General features: G+C 31.6%; 3 protein-coding genes across 5 annotated transcripts; 2 read left to right on the top strand and 1 right to left on the bottom strand.

Moving 5' to 3' along the window:
• Positions 1-271: 271 nt before the first annotated feature.
• LOC125049215 (probable methyltransferase-like protein 15 homolog) lies at positions 272-2313 on the top strand. Its single transcript, XM_047648369.1, has 3 exons — positions 272-499; positions 931-1169; positions 1262-2313. Exons 1-3 carry the CDS (start codon positions 429-431, stop codon positions 2266-2268), a joined length of 1317 nt encoding a protein of 438 aa, XP_047504325.1. The 5' UTR covers positions 272-428; the 3' UTR covers positions 2269-2313.
• A 302-nt stretch (positions 2314-2615) lies between these two features.
• LOC125049206 (protein preli-like) lies at positions 2616-6217 on the bottom strand. The gene is made up of 6 exons (XM_047648358.1): positions 5958-6217; positions 5492-5652; positions 5299-5406; positions 4762-4867; positions 4508-4657; positions 2616-3944 (listed from the first exon to the last, which is right to left on the bottom strand). Exons 2-6 carry the CDS (start codon positions 5581-5583, stop codon positions 3792-3794), a joined length of 609 nt encoding a protein of 202 aa, XP_047504314.1. The 5' UTR covers positions 5584-5652; positions 5958-6217; the 3' UTR covers positions 2616-3791.
• A 1225-nt stretch (positions 6218-7442) lies between these two features.
• On the top strand, positions 7443-12204 carry LOC125054363. Of its 3 annotated transcripts, XM_047656210.1 has the most exons (10): positions 7443-8138; positions 8253-8843; positions 9357-9536; positions 10079-10266; positions 10393-10526; positions 10592-10719; positions 10798-11041; positions 11120-11255; positions 11504-11588; positions 12039-12204. In XM_047656210.1, exons 2-10 carry the CDS (start codon positions 8286-8288, stop codon positions 12186-12188), a joined length of 1803 nt encoding a protein of 600 aa, XP_047512166.1. In that variant the 5' UTR covers positions 7443-8138; positions 8253-8285; the 3' UTR covers positions 12189-12204. The 3 variants fall into 3 exon arrangements, with proteins under 3 accessions (XP_047512166.1, XP_047512183.1, XP_047512175.1); XM_047656227.1 differs by lacking the exons at positions 7443-8138; positions 8253-8843 and adding an exon at positions 8906-9262; XM_047656219.1 differs by lacking the exons at positions 7443-8138; positions 8253-8843 and having other exon boundaries at positions 8906-9536.
• Positions 12205-15521: the final 3317 nt, after the last annotated feature.

Raw genomic sequence — 15521 nt, 5'->3', positions numbered from 1 at the left:
TTTTCAGTTACCCGCCTCTTACCTTCCTTACTCCACGCGTACGGCGTAATCCTACGCGTACCTGCCCCATTATTTAGGTGCTGGCCTTGTTACTAGTAGTCACTATTCTCTGCTTCATGTATATTGTCATATTCCTAGGCAATTAGAATTATAAATGAAAACAATTTTAAAAGAAATAGAAATTAGAAATGTAAACTTACACATGAATGACAACAGAGTACTGACAGTTGTCAGTTGACAGTTCCCATATAACCAGTCAACCGTCAAGTTAGTATATACCAACTAAGAAAAATAGGCTATTTATATACTATCATTATTGATTGTATTACATAAATTAAAAAATATATATATAATATAGAAAAGAAAACTTTATTTGTTTAAGACTAATTATTTATTTATAAAAGGGAAAAGATGCTAGGCGTATAGCAATGACAACGCAGTATAAAAGATTTACGAGGTTAATAGCCAAGTGGCCAGTGGACAGCAATAAAGGTGATAGGTTAGTATTGTTTTCCTTTAAGAGATTTCATTATAAAACTAACTACTATAATAACTGTAATATGATCTGTTCTGTTTTTTGTAGAGAGTGGAAAAGAGACATTCTAGTACGATGGAGTAAAAAATTAGTTTGATACAAATTATGTCTTAAAAAAATATTGCAATAACTATCTGATAAGCAAAATTTAATTTGTTTTTTATTTATTTCTGTGTTTAGAGCAACTAATGTGAAATATGTTTCGATTATTTGGTACTTAACTATTGTTGTTGACAATATTATCCCTACTGAAAAATAGACTACTCCATCAGTAACTATTTTGAAATTAAAGTTTTGTGTGTTGTCATTTTTAGAAATTACTATACATATTGAAATCTAGTATTTCCCTAACTGGTACTACTTAGTTAAGATTACATTATTTCTTTATTGTTTAGGGACCTTGGTAAATTGATTCGGGATACAGTTAAGAGAGCCTTTGAATTGTCCAATTCACAGGATCTTAACTCAGAGTTTTGCAATCAGCAGTACAATTCATTAAATAAATTAGCTGACAACTACTACAAAAAGAAATACAAGAGAATAAGACAAAGTTCTGCAACAGGTCTAAATACTGAAGAGTGCAATATAATTCTTTCTAATGAAGTGTTAGATTATTTAAAAGAGGAAAATAAAAGTTTCTTTCATAAGATCTTTAAAAAGGATTCAAAATGATTTTCAAACTTATATTTCAACAGTGGGGTATCCACAATCGTCGGTTCGCAACAGAAGTCAAGAAATTTAAAGACCACACTCCTGTTATGCTAGATGAAGTTCTAAATTACCTTCAACCTGGTAATAATGAAATTTTTATTGACATGACATTTGGGGCTGGTGGTCATTCAAAAAAAATTCTGAAATCATCGAATTGTAAATTAATTACATTAGACAGAGATCCTAACGCTTATGAAAAGGCTGTTAAATTAGCTGAAAAGTTCCCAAATAGAGTGACACCCCTTTTAGGGAGATTCAGTGAATTACCAAGTTTGTTAGAAAAAAAAGGAATTAAACAGTCAACAGTAGATGGAATACTATTTGATTTTGGTTGTTCATCTATGCAATTAGATAATGGAGAAAGAGGATTTTCCATAAGTAAAAATGGCCTTTTAGATATGAGAATGGATGCTGGTAGAGATCCTAATCAAATCACAGCAAGAGAAGTTTTAGCCACGGCCAATGAAAATGAACTATACAAAATTTTTAAGGTTTATGGTGAGGAAAAAAATGCAGCCAAAATTGCACAAACAATTATTCAAGCAAGATATATGATTAAAAACATTGATACCACTCAAGAGTTAGTAGATGTAGTTGATTCTTGTTGCCCTAATGAATATCGTTTAGATAAGCTTCAACGGCCACAATCAAATGCCACAAAAGTTTTTCAAGCTCTTCGAATATTTGTAAACAATGAACTTAATGAATTGAATTATGGCATGGTCTTAGCTAAATACTATTTAAAACTCAATGGTAGATTAATTACAATATGTTTTCATTCTCTTGAAGATACAATTGTCAAACGTCATATAGCAGGCAATATTGTTAATGAAACAGCTAACCCTATTCCTTTGAGATACCTAAACCCTTTGTTAGTACAAGATCAAGACACTATCAATCATTTTTTGGATACCCCTTGGAAACAATTAAATAAGCATGTTGATATCCCAACAGAAGAAGAAGTCTTACGAAATGCTAGAAGTAGAAGTGCTAGGTTGCGAGCTGCAATAAAAATCAAGTAAAAAATTAATTGTATTTCTGGTTAGTTGTAGTAAAGATGTATTCAATTTGTTTGTTTTGATATTTATAATGATGGTTGCAACATTGTTAGTAATCCTGTAGAAGCATAATCCCAACTGTGTCAGTGTAAAAATGCATGTGGCATGTTGCTATTCACCTATAAAAAAATACATAACATAATAATTTACCTAAATACATAATATTATAATAATAACCTATTAGAATCAATCAGAAAATGCTTGGACAATGCACATAGCACATTAAAATCTGTGCTTTTGCATTAATTGTAATTATTAGCATAACAAAGAGTTGATTCATGGCAATGACAAAATAAATAAGAATACAATTGTGACTTTTAGCTCATATATTTGATTATAATATTTTGTTGATTTAATTCTTACAAGTAATTTAAAAAATTACCTGTTACCACTAAGGATGCAGCAGTTTGGTTTTTGATATTTATATAACTACATACTACAAAACAGGAAAATGCTTGCTTATTATTTATTAATATTCAATGCTTTTGTATTCAATATAAAATTTGTTTAATTGTGAACATGATATCATTTAAATTAATGACAAATATAAACAATTTAAATGCATTGAATATAATTCAAAAATAAATTAGACCTGGTTTTTTTAACATAACACTTACAAATTTTTGAAAAAAATTTGTTTACTACTTATCTGATGGAATGTTGTTAAAATATATTCAACACTTACAAATATCAATTGCTTGAGGCAGTGAGAATTTCAGCTATGTATTTACAAACAAATTATTTTTCCAACCTAATGGAAAAAATCAATTTATAAGAAAACGTAAATACTTAGTATCAATTATTATCTTTCAATAAAAGCATCGATTTTCAAGCATTTTGTTACTCCTATGCTAAATAATAAACTCCATTTTTACACATATTTACACAAATAGAATGATAAGGCAACTACAACTATTACTAATCATAATCTTTTATATTATAGGATTTAGGATAAATTGTCATATCTTGATTGACAGATGTATTAAACATTGTTAAATCCATAACTATATAATGTTATCTATCTTCACTTTACAAATTTATACTAAATTATATTATTAAAAAACCAAAGGCCCATGTTTTGGAGGAACATAAGAGTGCCTACTATAATGTTTATGTGAGGTTAATCCTCCAGATGGCACCTTAGTTTGTAAAAAATAATAAACTTTATGATTTTCAAAAAATCTTCACATGCATTCACTTTTATTACCTACTTATCTAATAATTTTTCTCTGAATTAAACATATGAGCAATGTATGTTTTATTTTGAGAATATTACCGTTTCTTTAAATAGATAAGATTAGGCTGCATTAGTATGATATACATAGTTAAGTTTTAAATATTTTTTCAATGTTATATTCAATATTTTAGTATATTCTATATATATAATTGTATGACATGTAGATTTATAACACTAAGTAAATCATAACTTCAAATTCATTTCTATCAAGTCATTTGTACTCCAATATAGCCTCACGGCACTAATCCTGTTATGTTCTATTAACAGAGGACAAAACGTTTGCTTTAGCTCGGTCAGTTGCTGCTGCAGCTGCTTCACGCATTTCTTTAAGTGTATGGGTCACTGTGTGTTGTGGTACTTGACGCGGAAACATATTGCTTAGTACATAGTTGAAACCATTCACCTGGAATAATAAAAAGAATATACTGCATTCAACACTCTTGTGACATCCACATACCAACTCACTAAAAGATACAACTAAGAGATACTGACTTGGACCTTTAAACCTAACTTATTTTCTATAAATACCTGGAGCATAGGAATTGACCTGCATGTTTTATTGAATACAATAGATAAGTTCTTCTAAGTTTTCTAAACTAAGGGTATCTTATTTTTGCTATACAAATGCTACCGCCTTATTGATACATAAATAAGTTACATTGTACCATTTTAATGAAGGTGTCAAGGTGCAATTCAATCAGTTAACTACACCATTGTCATATTGTAATATCATTGATATAATTCATCCTCACGTATTGAGGTAGTTTTGATCATTCACAGTGTAAATATAATTTGACAGAAAGAGATAAAACAATAGTTAAATGAGTACAATTAGTCTGATTTTACTTTACACAACATTATTTTGAACCGGTGCAACACTTTTGACCAACAAAAGTAGTTAATAAATATTTAGCAAAACAAATATTTTGCCCATTAAAATTCTATCAACATGCATCAACAACTTACCATGTGTGACGCATTCTTGCGGAAACGGTCAACTCCAAATGCTCGTATTGCACGAGAGAACCCAAATACTTGTGAGTCAACCCATGCAGACCTAAGTGCCACTGTTTGAGAAGCACCTGATGGCCTGTATTCCACCCTTTCAACCACACTCTAGAGAAAGAACATATAGTGTCTGTATCCAATTTAATTTTAAAGTAATTAAAAAATTAACATGTAAGTTAACTTAAGAGTTTTGTATTACATATTATACTGACCATAACTTTGGTATAGCCTAGATTTCTGGTGTATGTGATGAGAACTTTCTTTTCAGGATCTACAATACTCTCCTCAATAATTTTCACAGATTTTGCATTAAAAAATCTGAGAAGTAAATATTTTTATTAGTCACCTTTCAAAAAGTGAAAAATCAAATATAAAGCTGAGATATTAATGATGTAAATTTACAGTTTTGTTTACTAAGTCAATATTTCAAATAATAAACTTCTAGAATAAAAAAGTGTTAACTGAAGTTAGTGTAATATGCAGATTGAACTTTGTATTATTACTAACTACTCTTAACTTTAAGGACAGTTTACTTAAAATGAAATATTCTAATTCATATATTGAAAAATGAGTATATTAAATTTGTTACTTTATATTTGTAATGCCAGCTTATCACTTAGTATAAAAATCTGAGAATAACATTACATGACTTATGATACAATAAACTTACATGTAAGAATTTGAATGAGTTACTCAATCCAATAATTACTATAAGAAAATTTTTTTATCACATAAATTATCTATCTTACCTTTCTCCCCATTTTGGCACTCTATTAGTTTTGGTTAACAATCTTTTAGTGTACAGACATCCATCCTTAACATATCTACTCCAAGTATCTTCAGATAGAACATGTGAGCTGAAAAATACATATATTCATAGTAACCATTATTTTGATTAATCATTAAACATATTACAGTTTGAAACCATAAATATTAAAATACCTTTGTGGATTAGGATATCTCCTCCAATATCCTAGTGCAACTTGATCCCAACTAAAGTTGAAAACAGTTGTGTTTTCAAAATATCTTGCCATTATAAAACTTACCAAAATGGAGAATTAAAACAAATGAATGACCTCACTGCATCATGATTAACAAAGAACCTGTTAACAGATATCAAATATTTCTGAATGTATCATTTACTATTACATATAAAAGGAACAATGCCAATAATGATTACGAAATACAAATTTATAGATGGGCTCATTTCCAGAATCTTACTACAAAAATAAAGTAACTTTGAATCATAAATGTAAACTAGAAACCTTTAAACAGGCATGTTGTCTGCATTGGTTATACAACATGTTTATTAGATTTAAATACATATAACGAAACATTGTTATGTAATAAACAATATAGTTAAACTTAATTGTAACAAACACATGTATGAAAAATAAGTAAGAATTACCTGGACTTATATTTCTTATCCGGAAAAATACAAGGACTTTTTTTCTAGTTTAATGCCTGTGGATGATAATTTCTAGTAAGACGTATTTGATTAGAATAACAATGTACTTGTAATATTAAACCATAGTTATTGTGTCTCAAATTTCTGATATTCTAATCAGATAAAAATATTATTTAGTAATCAATATTGAATATTATCGATAATTTTTTTTAGTTTGAAAGTTGATATCAAAGATAATACACTAATGTCAAAGACTACAAGTCTACAACAGTGTTGTCAACCCCTACAGAATTTTTCGCTAGAACCAACAACAAATATCGATTAAAACACCCTAAGTTTTTGTTGTAGTATCGATTTCAAATATGCATTAAAATCATATAGTAGTATGAAATAGCTGCTATTTCTATCTTGGAGTGTTATAGTTTTTTTAATATTATTTTTTTATGTTTAGGTTGTTGCTTCGGATCGAGGCTCAGTAAAAATTATAGAAACGTGCATTTTTCTTGAAAAAAAAAATCTTTAAACCCCCTCGATGTGCTTTCTTCCCCCCTAAATTTGGGGGGAAAACTCCCAAGTTGGCACTACTGCCAACAGAATTTACTAATCAATAAAGTCAATTAATCTATATTATTAAATTATTGTAATACTTTTACATTTGTTATTTTTGAAGTTATACTTCTTTAGGCGCGTTATGAAAAATTTATGAGAGTGAAATTTTACGATGCGCGCGCACCGTGACACAAAATTATCAGTATGGGCGCCGAGCGTGCGCGAGCGAGATGAGAATAAGACAATCTACAAGTAAATAGAAATAGAATATGCGTGACGTTAGCAGCTATGCCAAGAATTTTGAATGACTATAATGACATTAATTGTAGTACCTTTTAAACAAATAAAGGAGTTTTAATTATTTTTTCAAAGAAAGTTAGCAATGCTTTTTCACAAAGACCTATTGTTACTGAGTTAAAAGGTTATGAAACATACCTAGTTATTAAATTGAATTAATAATATAATAAAATAATAAATAATAATAATTATTAATATTATTTAATAATTGAATAATATACTAAATATTAAATATTGTTAAATTATTAACGCTAAATATTTATTATTAATTATTTAATATTTTAAAAAAATAAAGAAAGCCAAAGAAGTATAACTTCTTACGCGCGTACATAAGTACACGCACCATTTTTTTTAATACAAGAAGCTACCCTTCACTAAATTTGTGTAAAACTAAAATATCCCTCGCTTGCCTTTCACTCCCAAGTTCGGGAGTCCCACTTCAGTTCAGACCCTATACTAAAATGGCCATATATTTAATATTAATTAATTCATTGTTACTATAAAATCAATTTACACTTAATTTTGTTTGGGATCCACAAAAATAATTACAATGCTTGTATTGCATTTATTTTTGTAGCAACCGGGAACAGCGGTCCTGCGTATTTTCCAAATTGTGTTGATTTCACCGTGCGGCGTGCGATGCAACAGACTTTTACTAGTGACAAAGTCTCCATCTGCCATATCAATCCATAAGCATGAATATAAATTATAAAAATGTGTGTTATGTCATTAGGTATAAAAGAAAAAAATATAGGATCAACGCAGGACCAAATAATAGTTGGTATGGTTCCCGTTTTATAACAAGGGATTTTTTAAGTTGAAAAAACCGAGATACAAAAGTTTCTCACAATTCGGTCGGAGGTCTCTCACAAAGTTTTGTTTTGTCTAAGGCTCAATCTTCAAAAACATCGGATTTATAGTCCTATGGCCTATTTTAATTCCTTCTTATCGAGACTCGTCATAGCCCTCGAGATCAAGAAGTTTGTATTGCCAGTAACCATAGATATAGCTATTATATATTATGAGACACATGTATTCTTCCCATTTTATCAATTTCCCTCTCTGTCTTAGAGAAAAAAATTCAATATCAATGGTGATGTATTCTGATCTTTCCTTCTATGTTTTAAAGTTAAAAGTGATGCTATATACTGTCCATACTGGTGCACACACACACAATACCACATTTCTCAAGTACATAATAATATTTTAACAGCAAGTACAATGTATTTATTCAATGTCTACTGGTAATAGACACTTTTTTTTGTTTGGTCTATATTCTCGTGATGTAATAGTTTCGTACACTTCCCGAGAACCAGCCCGAAAAACTTGTTAAAGGTAGCGTAGAGTATTTTAATTCTTAAATCGTCTCCAAAAAGTTTATGTTATAAATTTTGATGAGTCATATCCTATCAAAGACTACAATGTAAATTGACTTTTTGAATTTTTCAGTCAGTTGTGGGATCACTATAGGCTTTTGGAGTTATGAATTTTTACAAGGATTATTTACAAAAAATAAGAAGATGGACTCTCGAAAGCGTTTATCTTATATTACATGAAGACATAGTACCAAAACTAAAGCATTATATAAAACTTATTTTCAGTACTGAATTTAAAGATGGGTCTTACCATACATATTACGGAGATTTGAAAAAAATTGTTAATAGTTATTCTTTCCATTGGATCGATGTTATGGACGAGTCTATCAGAGTAGCAGATAAACTCTGTTATAATATTGACAAAGAAAAGCTTTTGCATATAATGGAACTTACAATTCACTTACACCAAGTGAAGCAAGTCGATTTCGGTAGAAACTTTCTACCAATCGAATCAGCTATAGAAAAACAAACATATGAAGAAATAGAACGCATGTATAATATTGCTATGGATAAATTATTTCAGTTAAGAGAACAGCTGCAATCCTTCGATACGCAAGAAAGAGTTGAAAAATTTGTCAAGGAGCACTTCTCACTATCGCTAAAAAATAAAAATAGCATTTTTGCCTTTACATATGAATATATTGCATTAGCACTGGCTAGAAACGTTAGTACTGTGATTTAGAATAATTTAGTCACGGTAAATATGTAGGTATTTACTTCTTAATTATCGTACCTACCCTTCTAAGTTAGAGTTAGAGTTAAGTTACTAAAAGGTGTTAAGCTAACGAGTCCTTAACCACCTACTTCTGAACAATAATATATTATTCTTGATTTATAATCTGTATTGATAACAGAGCATCTAAGCATACGATTCACAGTCAAGACAACTAAGTTTGACTCCCGTGTGTCAAATCTAATACGGGAGTCGTTTCTGAATCTTACCCTTAACTACCTAGTCATTTCCACGTTGCCTGGCAAAGTCACTGGTATAAATTAAAATTGCTTGTATTTTCAATAGGCGCGTAATGTAACGCTTAGGTACCTACTCGCTAGTTACACACACAATGTATTGTATACGTTAAGGTATATTATATAGTAGGTAAAACTGTTAACGATCAAATTATAAAAATTCACGAGATAATTAACACTTATGGTTATAAATCTATACTTGTAATAGATTGAACGAATTCGAGTCAGCCTTGAAGAAATTAACAAACGTGTCAGCTCAAACCTATGCAATATTCAAGAAGAATGCAATGCCAGCCTTACCAGTCTTCTTGATCAACTTTATGACAAGAATAAAGAACACATGACTATATTTAGGCAAGATATACGTTCATCGGTGGAAATCGCCGAGGTAACTTTAATAACGTTCTAAATCATTAACGCGGGTATTAATAAAACAATTGCGCTACACATTTTTATGCCTGGGCCTCAGATTTCTGTATCTGTTTTTAATAAGCAAGAACGTTATCAGCCTTCTGTGTCTGACACCCTGTCGACTTTTTGGGTCTAAGGCATGGCAGTTTCTTCACGATGTTTGCCTTCACTTTACGAGCGAGTGTTATAGGCGCCTATAACACTGTCTATGTAGACAGAAAGTCCTTTGGTCCACAGTCGGGGCTTAAACCTCCTCCCACGACCTCAGGCAATCGTACACTGATACCACTAAGCCAACACCGCTCTGTTCTGTGCGAGTATTACGAATTTAAAATAATGTACGTAAATAAAAGCATTATACATTTTACGCATAAACAACCCGCTGCAGGCAATAGAACGCTTAAAACGGCCCGACCGCTACGGTACGTCGGTGTAAATTTAATTATTTTAGGAATATTATAACTAAAATAAACTCAACTCATTTTTAACACCAGGAATATATTTGTAAATCTTCTCAAGGTTCAACGGAGTATAACAATTATAAAGGACAAAATAGAGGACTCTAAGCATGTTCCAACAGAGCGGCTAAAAGAGGAAGTGGCCTACTGGCGGGAAAAAGTTAAAGAATTTAATATTATCTACGACACAATAAAAAAGTTAAATGCAGAAAGAGATAATTTGACAGCTGCTGAAATTACCTACATAGAGTACGAAAAAACTTAAAATAAGTATTTGTAGTCTAATATCCAAACTCTATACTTTTTACCTTTTTAAATGTTTTATAATGTAATAGGTACATGATATAAATGACTCAAAGTTTATAATAAATACAGGGTTTTAGAGAATCCAGAGAAAACATATGAATCTTCAGAGAATTTAGAGCTGTGTGTGCGGCAGCGCTTGGAGCGACTTCACAAATTGAGGCTCAATGCTGCCAAATCGCTTTTCACATTCTTCAGCGTAAAAGGTCCGTGTTTGAAATATCAAATCACATGCTCTCCCAAAATACATTGTTGTTTACTATCATTGTAGGACCGGACCGAAAATTCTATAGTGACCAAATCGGTACATATTACGTGGACGACTATGGACATAAAGTTTACTTCTATGATTACGGGCTGAACATGTTTCATGTTGACTGTAAAGGGGAGTTTGTTGACGTAAGGATGTATATTTCGTAATAAAAAACAATTTAATTTTTATAATTACGAACGCAATTAAACATTTGATAATTTTAGCTACAAACAAATGAAAACGATCTTTATTTTTACGACTCTTATGGCCGTTACACGATAAAAAATGGCGAAAATCTATACCAAGTTGCACCATGTAGTAGTCTCTACAAGTTAGAGAACGATGTTAGAGTTAAAGTTACAAAGGACTGCGGTCACTCTGACCGACCTAACAAGGAGTGTAAAATGGAAGTAAAAGATCCGTTTGACTTTGAAATACTGCCGAAATCTAATGCGGTTGATAAAAAAGGTGACATTAGTTTTATGATTATTTCACATAAACATTTATAAAACTGTTGGCTAGACTAATTTACTCGGATGTCTGCAGAGAAACTTGATACAGAAACTGTTAATTACCTATGGAACAATTTTGGTCACATTTTGCCCGACGCATTACATGATGTTGCAAAAGCACAGCCAAAGAATCCTATTCACTTCTTGGCCCATAAACTGCTTTACCACAAGTGAGTTTTAATTACCAATTACTATACATTATCCTGTAACATATTTCTTCTGGTTTGTCAGCCCTATTTAGCATTCCGAACAGAAACAACATTTTTACGCTGGAAATCGTGGCAGGGCCTCGGGTTTTAGAGAATTTGTGTAAGAAAAAACTAAACATACCAAAAAATTTTATAATATCCATCACCCCGATGGGTGCTGCTGAAGTGTCAGTTAGTTTTTTTTTAATAAATATTTTTTTGTGAAACAGGTATAGACGCACTATTACTGAGATTGAAAAGGAGAAACAAAAAGCTCATGAGTATCGTGAGCTGATATTCAGAAAACGTAAAGAGGTGACGCGATTTATTTATCTTAATACTTGCTCATTCATTTTTTTTTTAAATTGTGTGATTAAATAGATCAGTGCTTTAGGAGACAGTGTAATATTTTTGAAGTTATACTTCTTTTGGCGCGTTAGGGAAAAATTATGAGACTATATTTTTACGATGCGCGCGCACACCGTCACGAAAAACCCGACACCCTGAAATTAGCTATAGTCAACATTTTAGTATTTTCTATTGTTAGTGTAATTTTTCTACAAACGTAGAATAAAATTTTTGAAAAGATTTTTATCTTGTTACGCCAAAGAAGTATAACTTCTAACGCGTGTAAAGAACGCACGTTTTATTTTATATTTGGATACTATTTTATCATTTTTTCTTCTACGATAACTTTCAGGCATCTCATTTGACTTGCCGTGATCTTATAAATTCCAGTGTTAATTAAAAAATATCGCATTTCAGAAAGCAAGAGAGCTTGCAAAGAACTGGAGAGATAAGCAAGTGAAACCTTCCAAACCCGAGGCGTCAGATGCTTCTGAAGAATGGTTTGCCTATGATACTTACGTCGCTAGACAGGAGTTTATTAAATCATTAGAAAATTATAGCAAATAAATGTTATTGTGTCAATGATTAAATTTTTTTCTTTGTCGTTCATACTACAATATCAGAGTTAACGAAAAATAACGCGTTTATGGCATATCTTTACTACGAAAAATGTATTTGTTTGATTGAACGCCCTAATATCAAGTATTCTTTGTCTGTGTTCACTCACACACACACTCCGCTGGCTCTGCGACCCCAAGTGTCATTGCCTCCAAGAAATTAGAAATTTCCAACACTTCCTGTCCTCTGCCACCTCCCGGCGATTGCTGGCTTTTAACTACAGCAGGTCCATTCTCTTCGTCTTCTCTACTGTTGTAAACGTTTACGGTGCAACCCAAATACCACAATTGAGCAGTTCCTATATTGGTTCATCTCAAGATCATTTGGCTAATTACGGCTGTCGTCATTTGGAGTTACTCGGTATTTTCCTGGTTGATGCTGAGACCAGCCAGTTACTGGGTTAGATAGCTATATAACATCACGCAACTATTGTCTCACGCTCGATATAGGGCGAAGTAAAAGATAAATAAAAAAAAACATTACTTTTTTAAAGTTCCCGTTGCTTCTATTCTAATTAAATTTAAATAATACATTATTCCCGAAACTGATTTATAAACAAATATTAAAGGCGGAAACATACTACTAAAACGCGACGCGACGTGTCGTGTCGACACCCGATGTCCATCGTGCACATTACCAACACGCGACACCACGAAACGCTTGCAAATTCAGAAGTCATTTAGCTGATTTATTTATTTTTTTATTCCCCGCGCAATGTGCCAGCAAGTTTTTACCAATTTGAGGTTCAGATTCGAGGAATGTTTGCAGCGCAATGGTGCACACCGGGATGATTTTATTTTTAAGAAATAAATTTCCCAGGTGTCTATTTTAATTGAAATAAAAAATTGTATGTGTATTGTATTTAGTTTTTTTATTATATTTTTTTCAAATTCGCAAATCTTTCTGGCCCACCCTGTATTTTTCTAATAAACTGAATTGATTAGTAGGTTATTTGTATTAAACTAACAACATCCTATCTCCCTGTTTTTGTCCTTGTATTGAGGTAATCTCATGTCTCAACTCAATTAATTGTTCGTTGTTCATTTCGCCAAATAAATCCAAAAATATCTAAGTATATAAATTGACATTCGTGTCAAAAACTCGAAAGCATTTACGCATGACGTCATAATCACAACATCCACAACACGCCGATCCAAATCGATTGGATGTTACCGCGTGTGATCACATGGCGTGTTGTCTATGTGCATCTGACCATATTAAATATATGGGATTGATAAGTACTGACATGCGTCGGATGGCGTGGTGTGGCGTCGCGTTTTGGTAGTATGTTTCCGCCTTTATTCGTATCAAAATCAACACGTTTTTCATGACAGGTATCATTATTATATTTTCAACAAGATTCCCCTTCACATATTTACATAATTTGATTATAGTGTATAAGAGATATCGGTTTGAAAAACTAAACTATGGCCAAGTACCACTGTATGAGAACGGATCAGTAAAACCGCGAGAAACATATTTCATAAATGATTAAGTACGACCTCATATATACCTAACACTGCTCACATCTCTGGGCCGGTGCTCCCAAATACCAACTTCTTCCTTTGACCAAATTCAGCTAAGGCCCTGCCGAATTCTCCATCTCCAACGTATTACTGAACAGCTCCATTTTCTCTCCTCTGCGTTAAACAATCAAACATTGCGTCTATGCTTATTCTACAAAGTGTACTATGGAGATTGTTCTGAAGAGTTCTTTGGGTTGATCTCCTGCCTCGTTTCAACATCGTACGAGACGTATGAATTCAAAGTTTCATCAGCATCATCTTACTGGCTAGAAGTCTTCTACGGTCCGCATCACAAGCCTCTTTCTTTTGCGAACTAGCGAGCTGTGGTCTTCCTTGGGAGATACCACTTCTAGTCGTTTAAAGAAAGAGTATACCTACTGCGCCCACAACGCACTCACTAAAAAGGCTGTTTTCTCCCATATACTATATAAGCATTTCATCTATGTAAATAAAAAGCCACGCAAAGGTACGTACAGGTATTTATTTATTGTTCAAGCGTCTACAATATATAACGAGACACACGCATCGACTTGCGATCGAAAGCGAAATTAAAATAGAAAACAACCAGACACACTACAGACTTTCGCATAGATAAAATAAAAGAAAAAATCTACCTGACATGAACATGTTTTATAATTAAACAAATAAACCTCAAAATTCTCAGTATCAAAGCTCACTGGCCCCCGGGTAGCATTCATGCGCATGCGCATTGCATGGACAGTGAACCTAACGCTACTGATATTTATCATATCTCGGGACAAAAACCATTTATTATTTAAAATGTATAACAATCCCATGACGTTGTACAGCCTAAACAATTCTTACTTCAAATGTGAACGAACATCCATTGTAAAGATGCCAATCGGAAAGAAGTATTAAATTCCAATTTCTTTAAATATTCTAATAAAATTTGCGAAATAAGAATAGATAGCTGTACATTATACAATATACATTTTTCACTAATTCACATTTTAGAATCTAATATTCCGCTCGAGCAGGTACAAAAGTATATTTTTTATTTACACGCAAGAGGAAATATAACTATGGGAGTAATCTACAGGTTTGTAAAGGTTTAAAATCAACAATATTTTGCTTTAGTGAAATTTTTAATTGAAAAATTTAGTCACATTCGATATGGTTGTATTAAGTGTTACCTCTAAGTACAAAAGCAATTTACACCAAAATAAGACAACATGACCAGAGATATTTAAGCAAAGATTAAAAAAAAAATACTATAATTGTGTTCCAATTCTGAGTTTTACTAAGCTAAATTACAACTATACGAAACATTTGGATTTGACTATGTAGTTAGTTTATTTACAGATAAAAAGATACATGTATCATCAATTCGCCTGCCTTTTAAAATACCATGCCGAAAAGTATGTTTCTAAGTAAAACAGTAATTTAGTTAAGTTTATGTTATATTATGGTGGTTTAGACATTGTAATGTAGAAATACACAAAGACTGAAGTAATGATTTAGATGTTTAAAGAACTAAGTAAATCGCCTTAAACATACATAAATTAAAGTCCATTTAATTGAAAAATACAAGTGACATAAGTATATTGATAGGTAACATAAAAGAATTTCACAACTTTTATATATGTAAACCGTTTTATTGATTTATAATTCATGCTTCTATTTTACATCTAATATTATGACAATTATGAAAGTCAAATTACTAACAAAAAACTACCTACGAAACGAAAACAAAAAAACACCAAATCGGAAAAAAAACTCGTGTGCTGTCATATTG

The sequence above is a fragment of the Pieris napi genome, chromosome 1 (assembly GCF_905475465.1).
Source record: "Pieris napi chromosome 1, ilPieNapi1.2, whole genome shotgun sequence".
Lineage (NCBI taxonomy): Eukaryota > Metazoa > Arthropoda > Insecta > Lepidoptera > Pieridae > Pieris > Pieris napi.
The sequence above is the reverse complement of the archived record's forward strand: the minus strand, read 5'-3'. Positions and strand labels throughout refer to the sequence as shown.

What these genes read in the sequence shown, in the direction of transcription:
- LOC125049215 (XM_047648369.1), top strand. Translation starts at nt 429, where the DNA reads ATGACAACGCAGTATAAAAGATTTACGAGGTTAATAGCCAAGTGGCCA. An exon ending in GACAGCAATAAAGGTGATAG is followed by an intron (nt 500 to 930) that starts GTTAGTATTGTT and finishes TTTATTGTTTAG; the next exon opens with GGACCTTGGTAAATTGATTC. An exon ending in TTTAAAAGAGGAAAATAAAA is followed by an intron (nt 1,170 to 1,261) that starts GTTTCTTTCATA and finishes GGTTCGCAACAG; the next exon opens with AAGTCAAGAAATTTAAAGAC.
- LOC125049206 (XM_047648358.1), bottom strand. Translation starts at nt 5,583, where the DNA reads ATGGCAAGATATTTTGAAAACACAACTGTTTTCAACTTTAGTTGGGAT. An exon ending in GTGCCAAAATGGGGAGAAAG is followed by an intron (nt 4,868 to 5,298) that starts GTAAGATAGATA and finishes TTTACTTCTCAG; the next exon opens with ATTTTTTAATGCAAAATCTG. An exon ending in TAGGCTATACCAAAGTTATG is followed by an intron (nt 4,658 to 4,761) that starts GTCAGTATAATA and finishes TTCTTTCTCTAG; the next exon opens with AGTGTGGTTGAAAGGGTGGA.
- LOC125054363 (XM_047656210.1), top strand. Translation starts at nt 8,286, where the DNA reads ATGAATTTTTACAAGGATTATTTACAAAAAATAAGAAGATGGACTCTC. An exon ending in CATCGGTGGAAATCGCCGAG is followed by an intron (nt 9,537 to 10,078) that starts GTAACTTTAATA and finishes AATCTTCTCAAG; the next exon opens with GTTCAACGGAGTATAACAAT. An exon ending in TAATGCGGTTGATAAAAAAG is followed by an intron (nt 11,042 to 11,119) that starts GTGACATTAGTT and finishes GGATGTCTGCAG; the next exon opens with AGAAACTTGATACAGAAACT.